At 43.1% G+C, this 15,253-nt stretch overlaps 1 protein-coding gene across 1 annotated transcript in view; it reads left to right on the plus strand.

The window, feature by feature from the left end:
• The first annotated feature begins 1,358 nt into the window (after nucleotides 1-1,358).
• The window catches only part of KIAA1143 (KIAA1143 ortholog), a 39,491-nt gene continuing 25,596 nt past the window's right edge, over nucleotides 1,359-15,253 (plus strand). The window contains exons 1-2 of the mRNA XM_036759457.1: nucleotides 1,359-1,558; nucleotides 8,465-8,609. Of these exons, the coding sequence (XP_036615352.1) occupies nucleotides 1,451-1,558; nucleotides 8,465-8,609 (253 nt within the window). The 5' untranslated portion in view covers nucleotides 1,359-1,450. The remainder of the gene's footprint in view (nucleotides 1,559-8,464; nucleotides 8,610-15,253) is intronic.

Here is a 15,253-nt window from a genome sequence, read left to right on the forward strand (position 1 = left end):
ATTCAGACACATAGTAGCTGTGTGAACAATGGCAAATTGCTTAGCCTCTCAGCACCACAGATAACACTCTATAAGTACTGGTGGGCTGCTGACCCATACTGTGGGAGGGAGCATTTCATACGTGTTACAGGTCCAAAATTAGGTGGGGGAAAAAAATAAAGAAAATAATAAGGGCTTTCAAGATCACAAATTTAGAGTTGTAAGTGACCTAAGGGTCTAGCAGTTTCAATTCTGTCATTTTTCAAATGTGGAAAACAGAGCCAGAATTCACACCTAGGACCCAACATCCCAGATTTAAGGCCGGAAGGGTCCCTGGCAGACCATGAAGGGTTGAACTCCTTCACTTCAGAGGTGAGAAAAGGAAAGAAAAGAAAGATTAAGACCAGTAATAATGATAGCAATTAAATTTTATGTAGCATTTTAAGACTTGCAAAGCATTGTAAATATATACATATACGTGCGTGTATCTATGTATGCAGATATACACACACCTTGATACATCTATGTCTTTCGTTTGATTGTTTTTCACTCGTGTCTGACCCTTCGTGACCCCATTTGGGGTTTTCTTGGCAGAGATACTGGAGTGATTTGCTCTTTCCTCCTCCAGCTCATTTTACGGATGGGGAAACTGAGGCAGCCAGGGTGAAGCGGAGGATCTGAACTCTGGTCCTCCTGGCTCCAGGCCTGGCCCTCCACCTAAGCACAACTTGGCTGCTCCGCATCATAAGCCTCACGTTATCACACGTTATGCATTGAATTATATATTATGTTACGTTATCACACATTATGCATTATATGCTACACAGCGTCATGCACGGCACAGTTTACGTTACGTGGAATACATGTCATTGCGTTAATTACAAGATAATTAATGGCCCGGCCACAGTTGCCGGGGCCTGGGACGGTCCAGCCCCTCCCGCCCCCCCCCCCCCCCGGCGCTTCCCCGCCCCCGGGGGCTTCAGGTCCAGGCCGGCTCCAGCGGGCTTAGGTACCCAAGGGGGGGCGTCGGGGACCCCGGCAGGGAGGACTGCAGACCCCCTCCCCCGCAAACACGTACACACGCATTTATTTACTCACTTACCTTTGACACCAGGTGCCATAACGCGCCCGCTCCCGAAATGTAAACCCCAACCTCAGCCCTAAAGAAGAGCGGCAACCTAGAGTGGGAGCAAAATGGCGGTGTGTTTGAATTTGGCGCTAGGAGGCCGGAAGGGGGCGGAGCGAGCACGCCCCTTGGAAGCCGCTACGGGAGCCGCCATGGAAGGGGCGGAAGTCAGCGGCAGGACGGAGGGCCCCCTAAGGACAACGTCACGGATTAGGAGTCCTTGGCCCCGCCCCCCGCTACGGAGGCCGAGGTGGGAGAGGGCGTACTTTCCCTTCCGGGAGACGGGTAAGATACGGGGCCCCTTTGCCTTTCTCCCGTCCCAGGCCGCTTCCTCTCAGAGAAGTCATGAGCAAGCGGAATCAGGTATCATATGTGCGTCCGCCGGAGCCCGCATTCCTGGCCCGCTTCAAGGAGAAGGTCGGCTATAAGGAGGGGCCCACCGTAGAAACCAAGGTGAGGAGGAACTTGTCCCGCCCCTCGAGTTGCTAAGGAAATTCAGCCCGGGCCCCTTCACTTCCGGTTGCTGCTGCGCTCTACGGGCCGCCGGCTGGGTCAGGCCAAACCTTGTGGGCTCCGGCGCAGCTCGGTCCCCCAGCCAAAGGGGGCGCCCTGTCACGGAGCGAGAGCAGCGAGGGGAGGGGAAGGTTTGGACTGTGAACCACACGCAAGATTCGAGTTCAAATCGTGCCTCTAACACTTCCTGGCTGGGTAATCCTGGGCAGGTCACTTCTCCCGCGTCTGCCTCAGTTTCCTGGTCTGTAAAACAGGGCTAGATTAGCAGCTCCTCCCCCCCCTCAGAAGAGACGATGCATGCCAGGAATCTTGCAATTTTAAAAATGTTGCATAAACTTTAGTGATTGTCGTCGCTGCTGGAGGAGGGCGGATCCCTCACCTCTTGATGATGCAACAGGAATGAAATAGAGCACATTCACCTGGCACTTTAAGGTTTGCAGAAACGCGTTACAATTATCATCTCATTTGAGCCTCACCACCCCCCTAGAAGGTCCGTGCTGTTAGTATTCCACAGAGAGGGAAACTGAGGCCAGCAGACAGAGGTTGAGTGACTTACCCAGAGTCACACATCTAGTAAGCGTCAGCGGCTGGATTTGAACTCAGCTGTTTCTGACTCCTGGCCCACTTGGGGGGCCTTGGAGGGAAGGGGGAGCAGTTTGGACCAGTTATTGGCCTGTGTAGCTTAGAGTGTAGTCTGGAGGGTCTGAGAAGCTAGTTGACCAGCCCATCGTCATACAGCTGACTTGTGTCCAGTACAGGACTTGGATTTGATACATGGCTGTCAGAGCTGTAACTAGTTTGTTTTGCTTGCATGCCTGGCCAGCAGCAAAAATAAAAATTAAAAAAAAAAACAAACTACTCTCAAATTAACTTTTTCCAGAAAAATTTACCAAGGAAGTGGAGAGACTGGAACCCAGGGCAAGGAGGTTAGAATAGGTGTCCTCTTCAGAGTGTTTTGGGCTCTAAATCTAAGGTACTCTAACAGCGAAGCCATGGGGGGAATACAGTCAGGTGATGGGCTTTGAGGGATTCAGTCTTTGAGGCCACTGGGTCTTGAGCAGTCCTGTTCACACCAGAAAAGGTGTGAACTCTCCTAAGCACAAATTTCACACAACCCTTTATTAACACAAGACCCTGACATTCAATCCAGGAGAAATTAGGTGTTGCCTGAGCCTTGGTGAAAGCAGCTGCTCTAATTCTCTAAGGCATGGATGAGGTTTGGATCTTGAAGGCTAGAACTTGCTGGACCACACGTGACCTGGAAAGGTTTTGAGTGCAGCCCTGGCCACGCTGTTGTCTGATGGCCAGTTTAGTTAAATAGTGAGAGGCCGTCACTGTCAGGTTGACTGCCAGGTGGTTGAATTTTGGGGATACGGTCACTAATGAACACTAGCTACTAAGAAAGAAAAAGGGCTCATATACTCCAATATCTCCATTTTATGGGAGAGAAAAAAAGACTTGGGTTATGTAACTTGTCCATGATATCATAGGTACTATGTGTCCCAGCCAAGTCCCTCATTCATCGGCATTCTTCAGCCTCAGTCAGAGATGGGGTACGTTGGTGAAGCTGACCTTTCTATGCTTTCTGTGGCGGTCCACAGCTTTCCTCATCTTGGTGCTCAGTTCTGCAGGACTCCAGTGCGGCCTCACTCTCTGCTCTCATTTCAGAGGGCTCACCCCTTGCAAATCGCCCTTGAAGTGTTCACTGAATACCACCAGTACCTGCCCTTTACTGCTAAGAGGCGTAGGCATACTGAAGTATAAAACAGGCTTCCTGGCTTCTCAAGGCTGGGGTGACAGGAACCCATGGGAGAGCATTATCCTGTATTTTAATTTGTTCTGGACCTGCTATTTCCTAGATACAAAGAGCTCCTGGTGAGGAAAGGCCATTGATACAGCTGAGCAGCTCACCTGTAACTTAGAGTCTTAGTCCTTAAGTGACTTGCCCCTGGTCATACAGCCCCCACTCATCCCCATGTGTAAGAGACAGGACTTTAACCTGAGTCTCCCTGACTCCCCTTTCCCTTGAGCCCTCTATGTTCAGGGTACTGTATAATTAAGAACTACATTCTTGATAGGGACTAGGTACTGAGTAGGATTGGAATAGTCCAGGACAGTTTCACAGAGGAAGCAGGATTAGAGCTGAGGCCTGGAAAGAGGTGGAAAGTTTCAGCTGTAGGGAAGAGGGAAGAGACACCTCTAGTCAAGGGGTGATATGTAGAGGCCAAAATGAACATAGGGTTTAAGGCGGTAATATCAGTGTTGGCCTGGTGATGCTGTGTGACTAGGAATCTTGAAACCTCAGTATCTCCAAGAATCAAACGTGTAAGTGACCCGTAGGGGAATGGAGAGATGCGCATGGCACAAATGGGCTACCTCTTTTTCCATCCGCCTTCTAGGAAATGTTTCTGGACAACTCTCTGTTGGAAACCAAAGCTACAGAGCCATGATAATTAAAACCAAAAATATTCAGCATTAAGAGACTATTTTTCAAAGGAGTGTCTGGTCCAGAAAGTATTCAGTCTAAGGCCAAGGACCCTTTTAGCTTACAAACATGAGATTACTGGCCTAGCATGAGAATAGCACCATTTTGAGTTATTTTTCCGGTAATGGTTTTACATTAATCCATTCACAACATTCCCAAATTTCCTAGTGGCCAAAGGCCCAGCTTCTAGGATTGAAAGGAATCTGCCCCCAGGTGACATCTCAAATCCAGTTGGCACACGTGAGGATACAGTACTTCAACCTTGGCATTAGTATCAAAGATCTCTAATCATCTTCCCAACTACTCAACTACAGACTGACATAAAACGCCTGACCTAAGCATCATCTCTTCATATGGTTCAATATTCACTCACCCACTGTAGGCTGTTTAGTCCAATCCTCTCTCAAAGGCTAGGGGACAGATTTTCCCTAGCTGTAACTCAATTTAAATGAAAATCATTCTTCTGCTTTTTTTTTTATAACAGCCCAAGCACTATTAGAGTTACTTCATTTTTATACCTTTCAACTTAGCTTGAGTATAGTATTGGCAGTAAGAAATTAGAATCAATTTATAAATTTCTACTCCTTTTTGTCCCCTGACAATTCATCCAACTCAACAGAACTAATAAACATCTAATAGCAGTAGAAAAAACCCACCTAAAATGTTGATATTTTAAAATATTGTTTTAAAGTTTTGTTACATAAACCTTTTAATGAGTATTTCTTCTTCCCTTCCCGTACTATGACATATAGTGCTGCCTGGCTCCCAGAATTTTTGTTTACATAAAATTTTTTACAATTTAATTAAAGCCTCTAGAACTCTGGGGAATATGCCTGAGATACTTAGATTTTTTTTCTCCAGTTTTTAATTAAAAAATCCAATACTGTAACTGAGAAATTTGCTAATAATATAGACCCTAAGGCCAGCCAGCCAGCAGATGGAGTACAAAATGTATTCTACCAAGTATGCATTGATAGAACTGATAACATTAAAGATGATTTTTATTAAACTACACTAAAAAAAGCACAGTGTTTATGCTGTAGAACTCTGATAACTCAATAGAAACGAGTTTTTTTAGGGTCTTGAAGCTTGGTAGTATAAATGATAGAAAAGAGAGAACACCCTATTATTTCAGGCTTCTGAGTTAACACAGCTTGGTGATAGAGGATCTCTGTATCTGGCCTTATAAACTAAGGAAGCTGTTTAGTAATGGCCTCTCCTTTCTTAGGAAATAAGAATATTGCTTTTGAAATAGTTTTTGTGGCATATGCTAAAAAAAATTATTATTAGATAAAAGTGAGTTTAATAGCTTCTATTGGGACTGCCTTTTTGAAACCACTAGGTTTTGTTTTTAAGGTAGAGGAGTCTTTATAAGATATATTGCACATAAGGGTTCTCTCTGCACCCTTCCTTCCACCCCCACCTCATTTCACAGTAATGGCCTTAATAAAGTACAGAACTAAAACCTTGAATCTGCAGAATCCTGCTCCCTTTGACAACCTTCCTCCTAACATCTTGTTTTTGCAGAATGTTAGGCAGGGGTGTGCCTGTATTTAGATTTTGAGAACGTAACTGTTCTCTAACACCACCTGGCTTTCAGTTATTGAAATGGGAAGAGATCACATTTTTGCAGTGGGCATGGCCATGATGTGGGCAAGTAGAAGCAGCCTTTGTCCTCAAAAACATCTCTAAACATTCTACTAGTTTGAGATTCTTTTGTTTTAGTAAACTTCCAGTTTTATATGCAGCCATTAGACAGTCATACCTTAGTGTGAACATTTTAAAGCAGAGAAGATTGCCTCTTTTAAGAGAGAATTTCTTTTGGGGAAAGCCCAGAGGGAGAGGGTGAGGGCCCATGTTAGAGCTTGGTACTGCAGTTAGGGAGAGAAGTCCCAGGTGGTTTGCTGGGAACAGAGGTTCTTTGGAAGAAATCCAGAGGATCCTGGGTATGTGGGGGACAGAACACTGGGGAAAAAGGGTAGAGAAGTGAAAAGAAGGTATTACAAGTAATATAGGAAATTAATTAAGATCAGCTTTGTCCATTTGACAATTTGGACTCCAACCCAAGTGTGGCACCCATAGTGTCAGAACTCATCTAGGACTTCTGGATGGTAGTGGTACCTCCCCCTTCTTTGATGAGATGGGCACCAATGACTAATCATTCTGAGGAGAGGGGTGCCAGCAAGCCTTGCTGCCATCTGCCCTGCCTCTGGCTCCTGAGGTCTGCCCGGCCTTACCATCTGCCCAGCCACTCAACTTTGTTTTGTAAGTTGCCCAACCCAATTAGAGTATGAGTTCCTTGAGGGAAGGAAGCTTTTTCTATCTGTATAGTCAGTGCTTAGTGCATAGTAAGCATGCAGTAAAATGCTCTTTCAAATTCATTCCTTCATTCACTTACTCCCAGATGCACCACATTTTAGCTTACCCTTCAAAGAACAGTAATAAAAGACATTTCATGTTGATGGTAATCTTGATTGGTTCTAATTCCAGATCAATCCCTGTTTACAAATTTGACCTGGGGAATTAAGAGACGGAGAAGTGAACTGTGTTCTTTTGTACTCCTTGGGCAATGAATAAGCCTACATTCTAATTCATCTTAGTAGCATAATTGGCCTTGTTAAGTGAGCTTTCCTGTGATTTGTGAACATGGGGGAGAGAGTACAGCATGAGGAGAAATCATTCTGTAATTAAGGTTCTCAATAGACTTCACTAGGCCTTTTTGGAAACTAATTCAGAAAAGCTTAGCTCCTTCCCAGTGACTGCTTTTGCACTTGTTTAGAGACGTTTCCTTTTGTTTTTCAGCCAGTCATTCCCGTGAAGGGATTGATTAAAGGCAAACCAGAACATCCAGATCTCAGCCTCATCAATATCCCAAAGGATTTTATGTTCGTTATTCATTTTATTCTTTCAGAGCATTTATCCTGTACCTAATTTACAGATGCCACTGAGTCAGGCACCTTTCATAGCTGTCCCGCCAAGACACAGACAGCGGTCGAGAAGGCAGGCAGACACGTGACAGTCACACAGTGTGAGAGCCAGAAGGGTTCTTAGAGACCATTTAGTCCCACTGTCTCATTTTACAGATGGTGAAACTGAGGCCCACAGAACTAGAGGTTAGTGATTTGCCCAAGGTTGTGCTGATGACATGTGGCCAATTGAGGTGTGTAACCATGGCTTCTGACTTCAAGTCTCTACCACAACCGGATAAGACCCAATAGTAGATGTTACATAGTAGGTCTGTTATATACCACGTCCCCCGAAGTCCTGCACTGATGACTCTGTAGCATGGGGCTTGTCCTGGGGTCTCTGTGCAGGGAGGATAAGCTGTTACTTGGTGACATGGTCACTGGAGTTCGAGGCTTAGAGGCAGGATGAGCCGAGGCTACGTGTTACCCCCAGCTAAGTCACTTCTCTCCTTCAGCCTCAGTGTTTTCATTTATAAAATGGGGATTAATAACAGCCCCTCTCTCTCAGGGTTGTGAGGATTAAGTGAGGTAACATCTGTAAAGAACTTTGTAAAATTAGAACACAATAAAAATGCTGGTTTGCTGTTGTTGTTATTACACCAAACTGGAAAGACTTTGCGTGTAGGCCAGGTGACAGGCTAGGCTGTCGGGTTTGCAGAGGCTCTACTCGAGCTTGGCTACAGTTGTGCATTTATTAAGCACCTATTGTGTTCGAGACACGGTGCTAAATGCTGAAGATACAAAAGTGAAAGACAGTCCAAGGAGCCGGCGGTCCAGTGGGAGAGACAAGAAAGCCATCTGCTAAGTTCTAAAGGGGTTGTAGTCTTCATTGGTGGAAAGCATGACTGACCAATGAAACCACAAATTCCTGAAGTATTGGAGTTAGTGTAAACAGTACTTTCTGAGAATTAGTGATCGTTGGTTGGTTGGAAATGAGAAAAGAGAGATGTACTCACAGCAGGGCTCAAGAAAGACAGGGCATCTCTTCAGATTGGTACAGGAAGATTGTATAGAAGGGGCGGTGAGAGAAATGACTATTAATGATTGGTTATCAATAATCATTTCTCTTGTCTCTTGGGCCTTTCGTTCGTTCCAGTGGGATTATAAGAGTGATGGAATTCGTACATGTTGGTAAGCTGAGAATATCATGTAAGAGAAGGAAATGAACAAATGTTTTAACAAGTGGAGGAAATGAGGTAGGATGGCATGAGGTACGGTGTTTGCCTTTCAGTCACTGCGGAATTTATTGGGAGCGATTATTTACTTAGTAAGGACATATTTGTAAGGTTATGTTATTTACTTAGTAAGTTCTATTTTCCCTTCATTTTGTAATTTCAGAGATGTGGAGTTGGTTGAGGGTAGTGATCTGCCTTGTGTTTGGGGATTTTTTTCTAGAAAATTCAGCCTGAAATCCCTGAAGGAGATGATGACAGGAGTGACAATGAAGATGAGCAGCCACAAGTTGTTGTGCTGAAAAAAGGAGATTTATCGGCAGAAGAAGTCATGAAAATTAAGCAGCAGATAAAGTCTTCCAAGCCAGGTATATTCTAACTCAGTTTCATTTTCCAGATGATAGCAGTAACCTGAAACATGGAATGAATTTATCATATTTCCTTGAGATATGTAGTACTTATGATAGCTGCTGGCATTTTATTGTGGTCCAAAGTCAACTTAGCTGAAAACTCCCTGAAAAAGTGGAAGAACCAAGTGAAGGTTTCTGGTCATTGTACCACTTGGATAGATCTTGAAAAAATTTTTATTTTCCCACTCCCACCTAGCCCACTTTTGATTTAAAAGGGGAAAAAAAGGAAAAACAAAACCCTTGGAACAAAAATGTGCATAGGCAAACAAAACAGAGTCCCGTATTTGGCCACGTCTACAAATGTATGTTTCATTTTGCATCTTGAATTAATCACTTCTCTGTCCAGAGGTTGGTAACATTCTTTGTCAGTCATCCTCTGGAATCATGGTTGGTCATTGCATCGTTCAGAGTTCTTACAGCCTTCAAAGTTGCTTGTTTTTACAGTGTCATTATTGTTGTATAATTGTTCTCCTGGTTCTGCTCACTTTACTCTGCACCAGTTTATACAAGTCTTCCCAGGCTTCTGTGAATCTATGGCTTACGTCATTTCTTACTTCAAGATAGTATTTCATGATATCAAGAGAAACTGAGGGATGTTTCTAGCACTTTGGGCAGACAGACCACTGTGGCTAACTTCATGGGAGGATATGGATGAGAGGTACATAGGATAGGCAGGCACAGGTAGGTTGGGATCGGCGTCTTTGGAGGGCACAGCCACATCGATAAGTTCTAAGGTCCATTTTAATAGAGGGCAGCTACTTTTTACACTTCAGGTGCAGCTCTTTAGATTTTATTTGTACCTACCAATGGCCTCCAAATCAGAATTTTTACCTTTTTTACCTATCTCCCGATAGCCTCGTTAATAACCTCATTTTTTTCTCTAGTTCTCATAAGAAGTACTTTTAAAAAAAAATTAGCTTTTTCCTCCAAAAATAATCAGCCATTATAAAAGCATAATCTTTATGCAACTATGTCCAATTTTAATAAGATCTTATATTGTAGTTATACCAAAATTATAAATACTAAGTTAACTATATATATGTACATATAAGTTATAGAGATCGCCTCCTAGAAAGAGACTAATAAGGTATTTTTGTCCTAGCCAAGAAGTCAAGTCAAATCTACAAGCATTTAATGAGTGCCTACTGGGTGCCAGGTACTGGGTATATGAACAAAGGTAAAAGACAGTTCCTCCTCTCAAGAAGCTGGCAGTCTGATTCCTATAGAATTGTTTGTTAAATGGCCTTTTTTCAATCTTCATCCTCCTAGAGCTCTTGGTGGCTTTTTGCACTACTTTCTACCCCCTCCTAAATTTTTTCATTTTAGAGATACCACATTCACTTGATTCTTCTTCTGCCTCTGTAATTGCTTCTTCTCTATCCATTTCACCAGCTCGTCATTCTCTTCCTGTGTCCCCCAAGGTTACATTCTCTTCTTTCTCCACATTTTTCTTTGATAATCTTATATTCTACTATGATTTCCACTATCATCTCCTTGTAGATGACTCCAAAGTCAATTCTGTCTAGCCTTGAACTTTTTGTACTCCAGACCTACACCTCCAGCTGCCCACGGGATATCTCCACCCAGATGTCTCACCATTCTTGCAAATTTAACCTGTTCCCAGGTGAACTCAGTATCTTCCCCCTAAACCTGCCCCTTCTGTCTATTCTGTTTTTCCTCTGTGGTTTTCCCATTCTTCCTGTGTCCTGTATGCATAACCTTGGGGTTATAGCTGACTCTCCTCTCTTACTCTGGGTATCCAATCACTTACTGGATCCCATCGTTTCTTACCACTGCCACCCCAGAGTTCAGCTCTTAATTACCACCTCTCTCCATTATTGCGGTAATCTCTCTGTGGGTCCTCCCAACTCCATCCTCTCCCTACTCCAGTACAGCCCACATACCTCTTGGTGCAACAGTGATCCTTCTTACACATTACTCTTCTCTTTGGTGGTGTCCGCTAGCCTCCCTTTGCCTGACATTACAGGCATTTCACAGCTTGATCTAACTGTGTCTTCCTCACCTTGGCTCATATTACTTCCATCTATGTATTCTTATGCTCCAGCCACACTGGATGGCTTTGTGCTATTGAATGTGCATTACACCATCATCCTGCCTTCTTGCTTTTGCTCTGGCTGTTATGCCTGGAATTCCAGAAGAGAATAACCAGAGCAAAAGCAAGAAGTGGGATGATGGTGTAGTTGTACTCCTTCCCATACCTCAAAGACCAGCTCAAATACCTCTTCCTCCTGGAAGCCTGTGTCAGCCCCTTGGGTTGGGTTTTGATCTTTCCACATGGGAATTACTTAGCTAACAACCAGGATTTATGTAGTGTGTTAAAACTTGCAAAGTACTTTATATACCTTATTTTATTGTAAGAAACTGAGATTCTGATCGATGTTAAGTGACCTACCCAGCTACAGGGTGTCCCCAAAATATAATTACAGCCTTAAGCTATTAAAGCTTAATAAGCTGTCAGTGCACATGTATACGTGTACATATGTATGCATATGTATACACATATACATGTATGTAATAACAGGTATACATATGCACATGCGGAAATGTGTATATACATATACACACTTGTGTATATATATACATACATATATGGAGGAAGAGTAAAAAACAATAATTAAAACAAATAAGCAGAAACCCCCAATGGTTTTAGTACAGCTCATTAGGTAATATTCTTGGAACTTTTGGCCAGGTTGAGTCTTGGACATCCTTAATGAGACCTTCACCTATTTAGATGACGACAAGGACTGTTTTTTTGGTTTTTGTTTTAAAGAACATGCCCAACTTTCAGCCAAGCCACAAGGCTAAGAGAGTCATTTTGAATACCTCTGTTAAATCAAAATAAAATATTGGTCCAGCTTCCCTCCCCATACCTCCCTAGAGCTAGTCCATCCTAAATCAACCCCCAAAAGCCCTTTAAAATGTTAAGTTTAAAATTAATCTTTAATTTAAAAGTATAGTTTGGCTTTGTTTAGTTTTCTTTCTCTAATTCCCTCTCTTTTTTCTTATGCTCTTTTATTGTTTTTAATTTAAAATTTTGTTGATATATCTTGTTATTGTATTACCTCAAACTCCCCTGCTAGAGAGCCATTCTTTAAACAAGGAAAATGGGAGGGAGCTAGGGAATGCAATTAACAAATTTTTTTAAAAGTTTTTAAAAAAAAATGGTTGAAGCTAAACAACAGAGTCTGATTCCTTCTTAAATTTATTCAGATTTTGCTGTTTAATATCCCTTTCCCTGATGGTTACAGTGAAAGTAACAAAAACAAAACAAAATTATCTCTATGTAAGAAAATAAATGAAAATATTCTTTTAAAAATTGTTTAAAATTTAAAAAAAATTATGTGTTTCATCTATCATGTAGTATAGGTAACATATCAGGATTAAGTCAAATTTATGGGCAATAGAGTTGCCTTTTTATGTGCTCTCTGTATATTTTATAATACACTGGGACTCCATGTATAACTGATAGGTAGAATAAATTTTATAGGAAGTCAGGTATAACTTTACTCCCTTAAATAATTATAGAGGTTTCTGTTTGTTGTGTCTGCCTTTCTGTCATATCATTGATCATAGCCGTGGTCTATATGATGTACAGTTATTGGTCAGGAACACAAACAACCCTAAATTTTGATATTGCTCTTGTGGGAAAATACAATTTCCCATTGCCCCATTTGTTACAGGTACTAAAATCTAACTTTGTACTCCTGTTTAGGCCCAAGAAATGTGACGGCCCTCTCACATCTCTTCCTTTGCTCTCTCATGCAGAATGCCGTTCTGCAACTAAAATTATCTTTAGAAAACCTTGCAAATGGGGCAGCTAGGTGGCGCAGTGAGTAGAGCACCGGCCCTGGAGTCAGGAGTACCTGAGTTCAAATCCGGCCTCAGACACTTGACACACTTACTAGCTGTGTGACCTTGGGCAAGTCACTTAACCCCAATTGCCCTGCCTTCCCCCCTGCAAAAAAAAAAAAAAAAAGAAAACCTTGCAAACCCAACGCATAACTCTTCATTATGATTTAATACTACATATAGATTTTCTTTCTTTATGGAGGATGGGCTGGAATTTGTTATACCAACTTGCCATGGTTTTTACGGGATTTTGCTACAGATTTCCTCAGAGAACTTTCTAAAGCAAAGTAGTGTTGTTGGTCAAAAGTTAAAGAGAGAGAAGAGCCAGAGAGAGAGAAAGAAAGACAGAGACAGACAGAGAGAAGAGAGAGAGGCATCTCCTGAGAAATGAAATTACATAAAAGCCAAAATGGCAGTTGGTAGAAGATGTCCTTTCCCTGCATTTGTTATAATCTTTCAGATTGTTTTTTCTGCTGCTTTTCTGGTTCATCTGGGCTCAGGGACTTTCTGCTTTATGCAGATGACCCAAACTTGGCAGCTAGTGGCCTTCCTTGCTCTAACTGTGTTAATGTTATTGTGGTCCTGTTCACTTTGCTTGTGTAAAAATGTGCTGCCTGGAATCTTTGGGGCTTTCAAAGAGCTTCCCCGTTGTCCCAGAGAAGCAAGCTAACTTAACCATTTTAGAGTTTGTATTCTTGTGGGTTGTTTATTTGCTGCATTAGACTGGACTTGTTCCATTTTCATAACCCAGCTTGAAACTTTCATCTTGGGTCACTGCCAGTCCCATTAAAAGTAACTTTCCAGCTCATGCGGTGCAGCTTTGACTTTGGGATTTAGTGCCACATGCAGATCATTTCATCTGTAATCAACGTATGAGCTCTCTGCCCATGTTGTTTCTAGATCACATCGGCCCAGTTTTATGAACCAAGAGCCTGTTTCTTTGTTTAATCTCTAGTGCCGCATGTTTCACTTGGATTCAGGATACCATGTTTAGACTGGCCTGGCTCTTCTCATCACCACTTTTTCTAACCCCCTTGGACTTGAGCCCATCTTGGGAATGGCTACTCTATCTCCTTCCCGTTATGTTTCAGTGGAAAAGAATCCAGGGGGGAATCCCATGACCCCCATGGACATACCCTCTGGGGAGCATGGACTGGGCTCATTGGGGCGCTCTTGTGAACTGTCTGAGATATCCAAATGGTTGCTACTGCTGATACTACTAATAATAAAAATGATAATAATTCACAGGTGATGTAGTGGACAGAGCCCTGGCTTCATCAGACCAGGGTTGAAATCCCATCTCTGATATTCATTGCCTGCCTGTGTCACCTTGGGCCTGTCACGTTTCCTCTTTGAGACTCAGTTTCCCTTTCTGTAACAGGAGAGACTTGCACCAGATGATGTCTGGGGTCTCTCCCTGCTCAAGTTCTATGTGTTACTAGATCTGATCCCCACAATGACCCTGTGAAGCAGGGAGGTGCCTTGGGAATTGTGATCGTGATGAAGGAAATAGGCGCCTTGTCTGAAATCATGGAGCTGGTAGGTATATAAAGCAGAATTCAAACCCAGGCCTCTCCCTCCTCCAAGTCAGTCCAGTCCCCTCCCCATTTCCCACTACTGCCCCTACTGTTAAGCCTGTACAGGGTTCAGTGGGAGAACACAAAGAAGACTCAAGATGATGGTTGGAGCCTTCAGCAGCCAGTGAACAAGGAGCTCCCTGTCGAGGTGAAAAAACAGGATATTAGCCATGGGGAAAAGCCCACTAAATCACAATATAAAGGTTAAATAGAATAGAGAAACAGTATGAAGCGTGCCGTGAGTCAGTCAGTACATGATTAAGTAGTCAATGAGAGGAACAAACAATATGTGCTCGAGGAAGTGGGAGGAAATCCCTGTGGGTGAGAGGGGTCAGGCGAGTTAGCCTGGAGTTGGTGAGACTTGAAGTCTGGGTAAAATTTGGACTAGCAGAACAGGATAGAGCATTAAGAGGGAGGTGAGCAAAGGTGTGGAGGCAGGTGATCAAGGGACAGTCTGGCTTGAGCATAGAGTTGATGCAGAACCCGTAAAAATTGATTAAAAATCTAGAGTAGATGCTTCATAGCATTTTAGAAAAGGAAGGTCCCTCAGTTTACAGTCAGTCTGCCAATAAATATTTATTAAGTGCCTACTGGGTACCAGATACTGTGCTAAGCACTGGGGATACAGAAAGAAGCAAAAGATGGCTCCTGCCCTCAAGGAGTTCACAGTCTAATATCTTACAGATAAGGAAACTGAGTCACAGAGTAACCAATGCCTTGTTAGTTATTAGTGGAGCCGGGATTAGAATCCAGGTCTCTTGATTGATCACTGCTTTATCCTCCACACTGGACCAAGGAGTTTGGCTATTATCCCAATGGAAAGGATGTAAAGGTTTTTGAGAATGGGAGTGACTTGGTGAAAGCAGTGTTTCAGAAAAACTAATCTGGAAGTAATGTGCAGGGTGGGTTAGAGCAGAGATGGAGAGAGGGAGACCAGTTAGAAGTGATTATCTAGGCCTCAGATGACAACATTTTGGGCCAGGGGGGCAGCATGCGAAAAGAAAGCAAGAGAGAGGAGAGAAACTTTGAAGAAATAGATTAAGACTTAGTGACTAGTAGGCTAAGGGGTGGGGGCAAGGAGAAGTTTTGGGGCAGCTAGGTGGTGCAGTGAGTAGAGCACTGGTCCTGGAGTCAGGAGGACCTGAGTTCAAATGT

The sequence above is a fragment of the Trichosurus vulpecula genome, chromosome 5 (genome assembly GCF_011100635.1).
Source record: "Trichosurus vulpecula isolate mTriVul1 chromosome 5, mTriVul1.pri, whole genome shotgun sequence".
In the NCBI taxonomy this organism is placed as follows: domain Eukaryota; kingdom Metazoa; phylum Chordata; class Mammalia; order Diprotodontia; family Phalangeridae; genus Trichosurus; species Trichosurus vulpecula.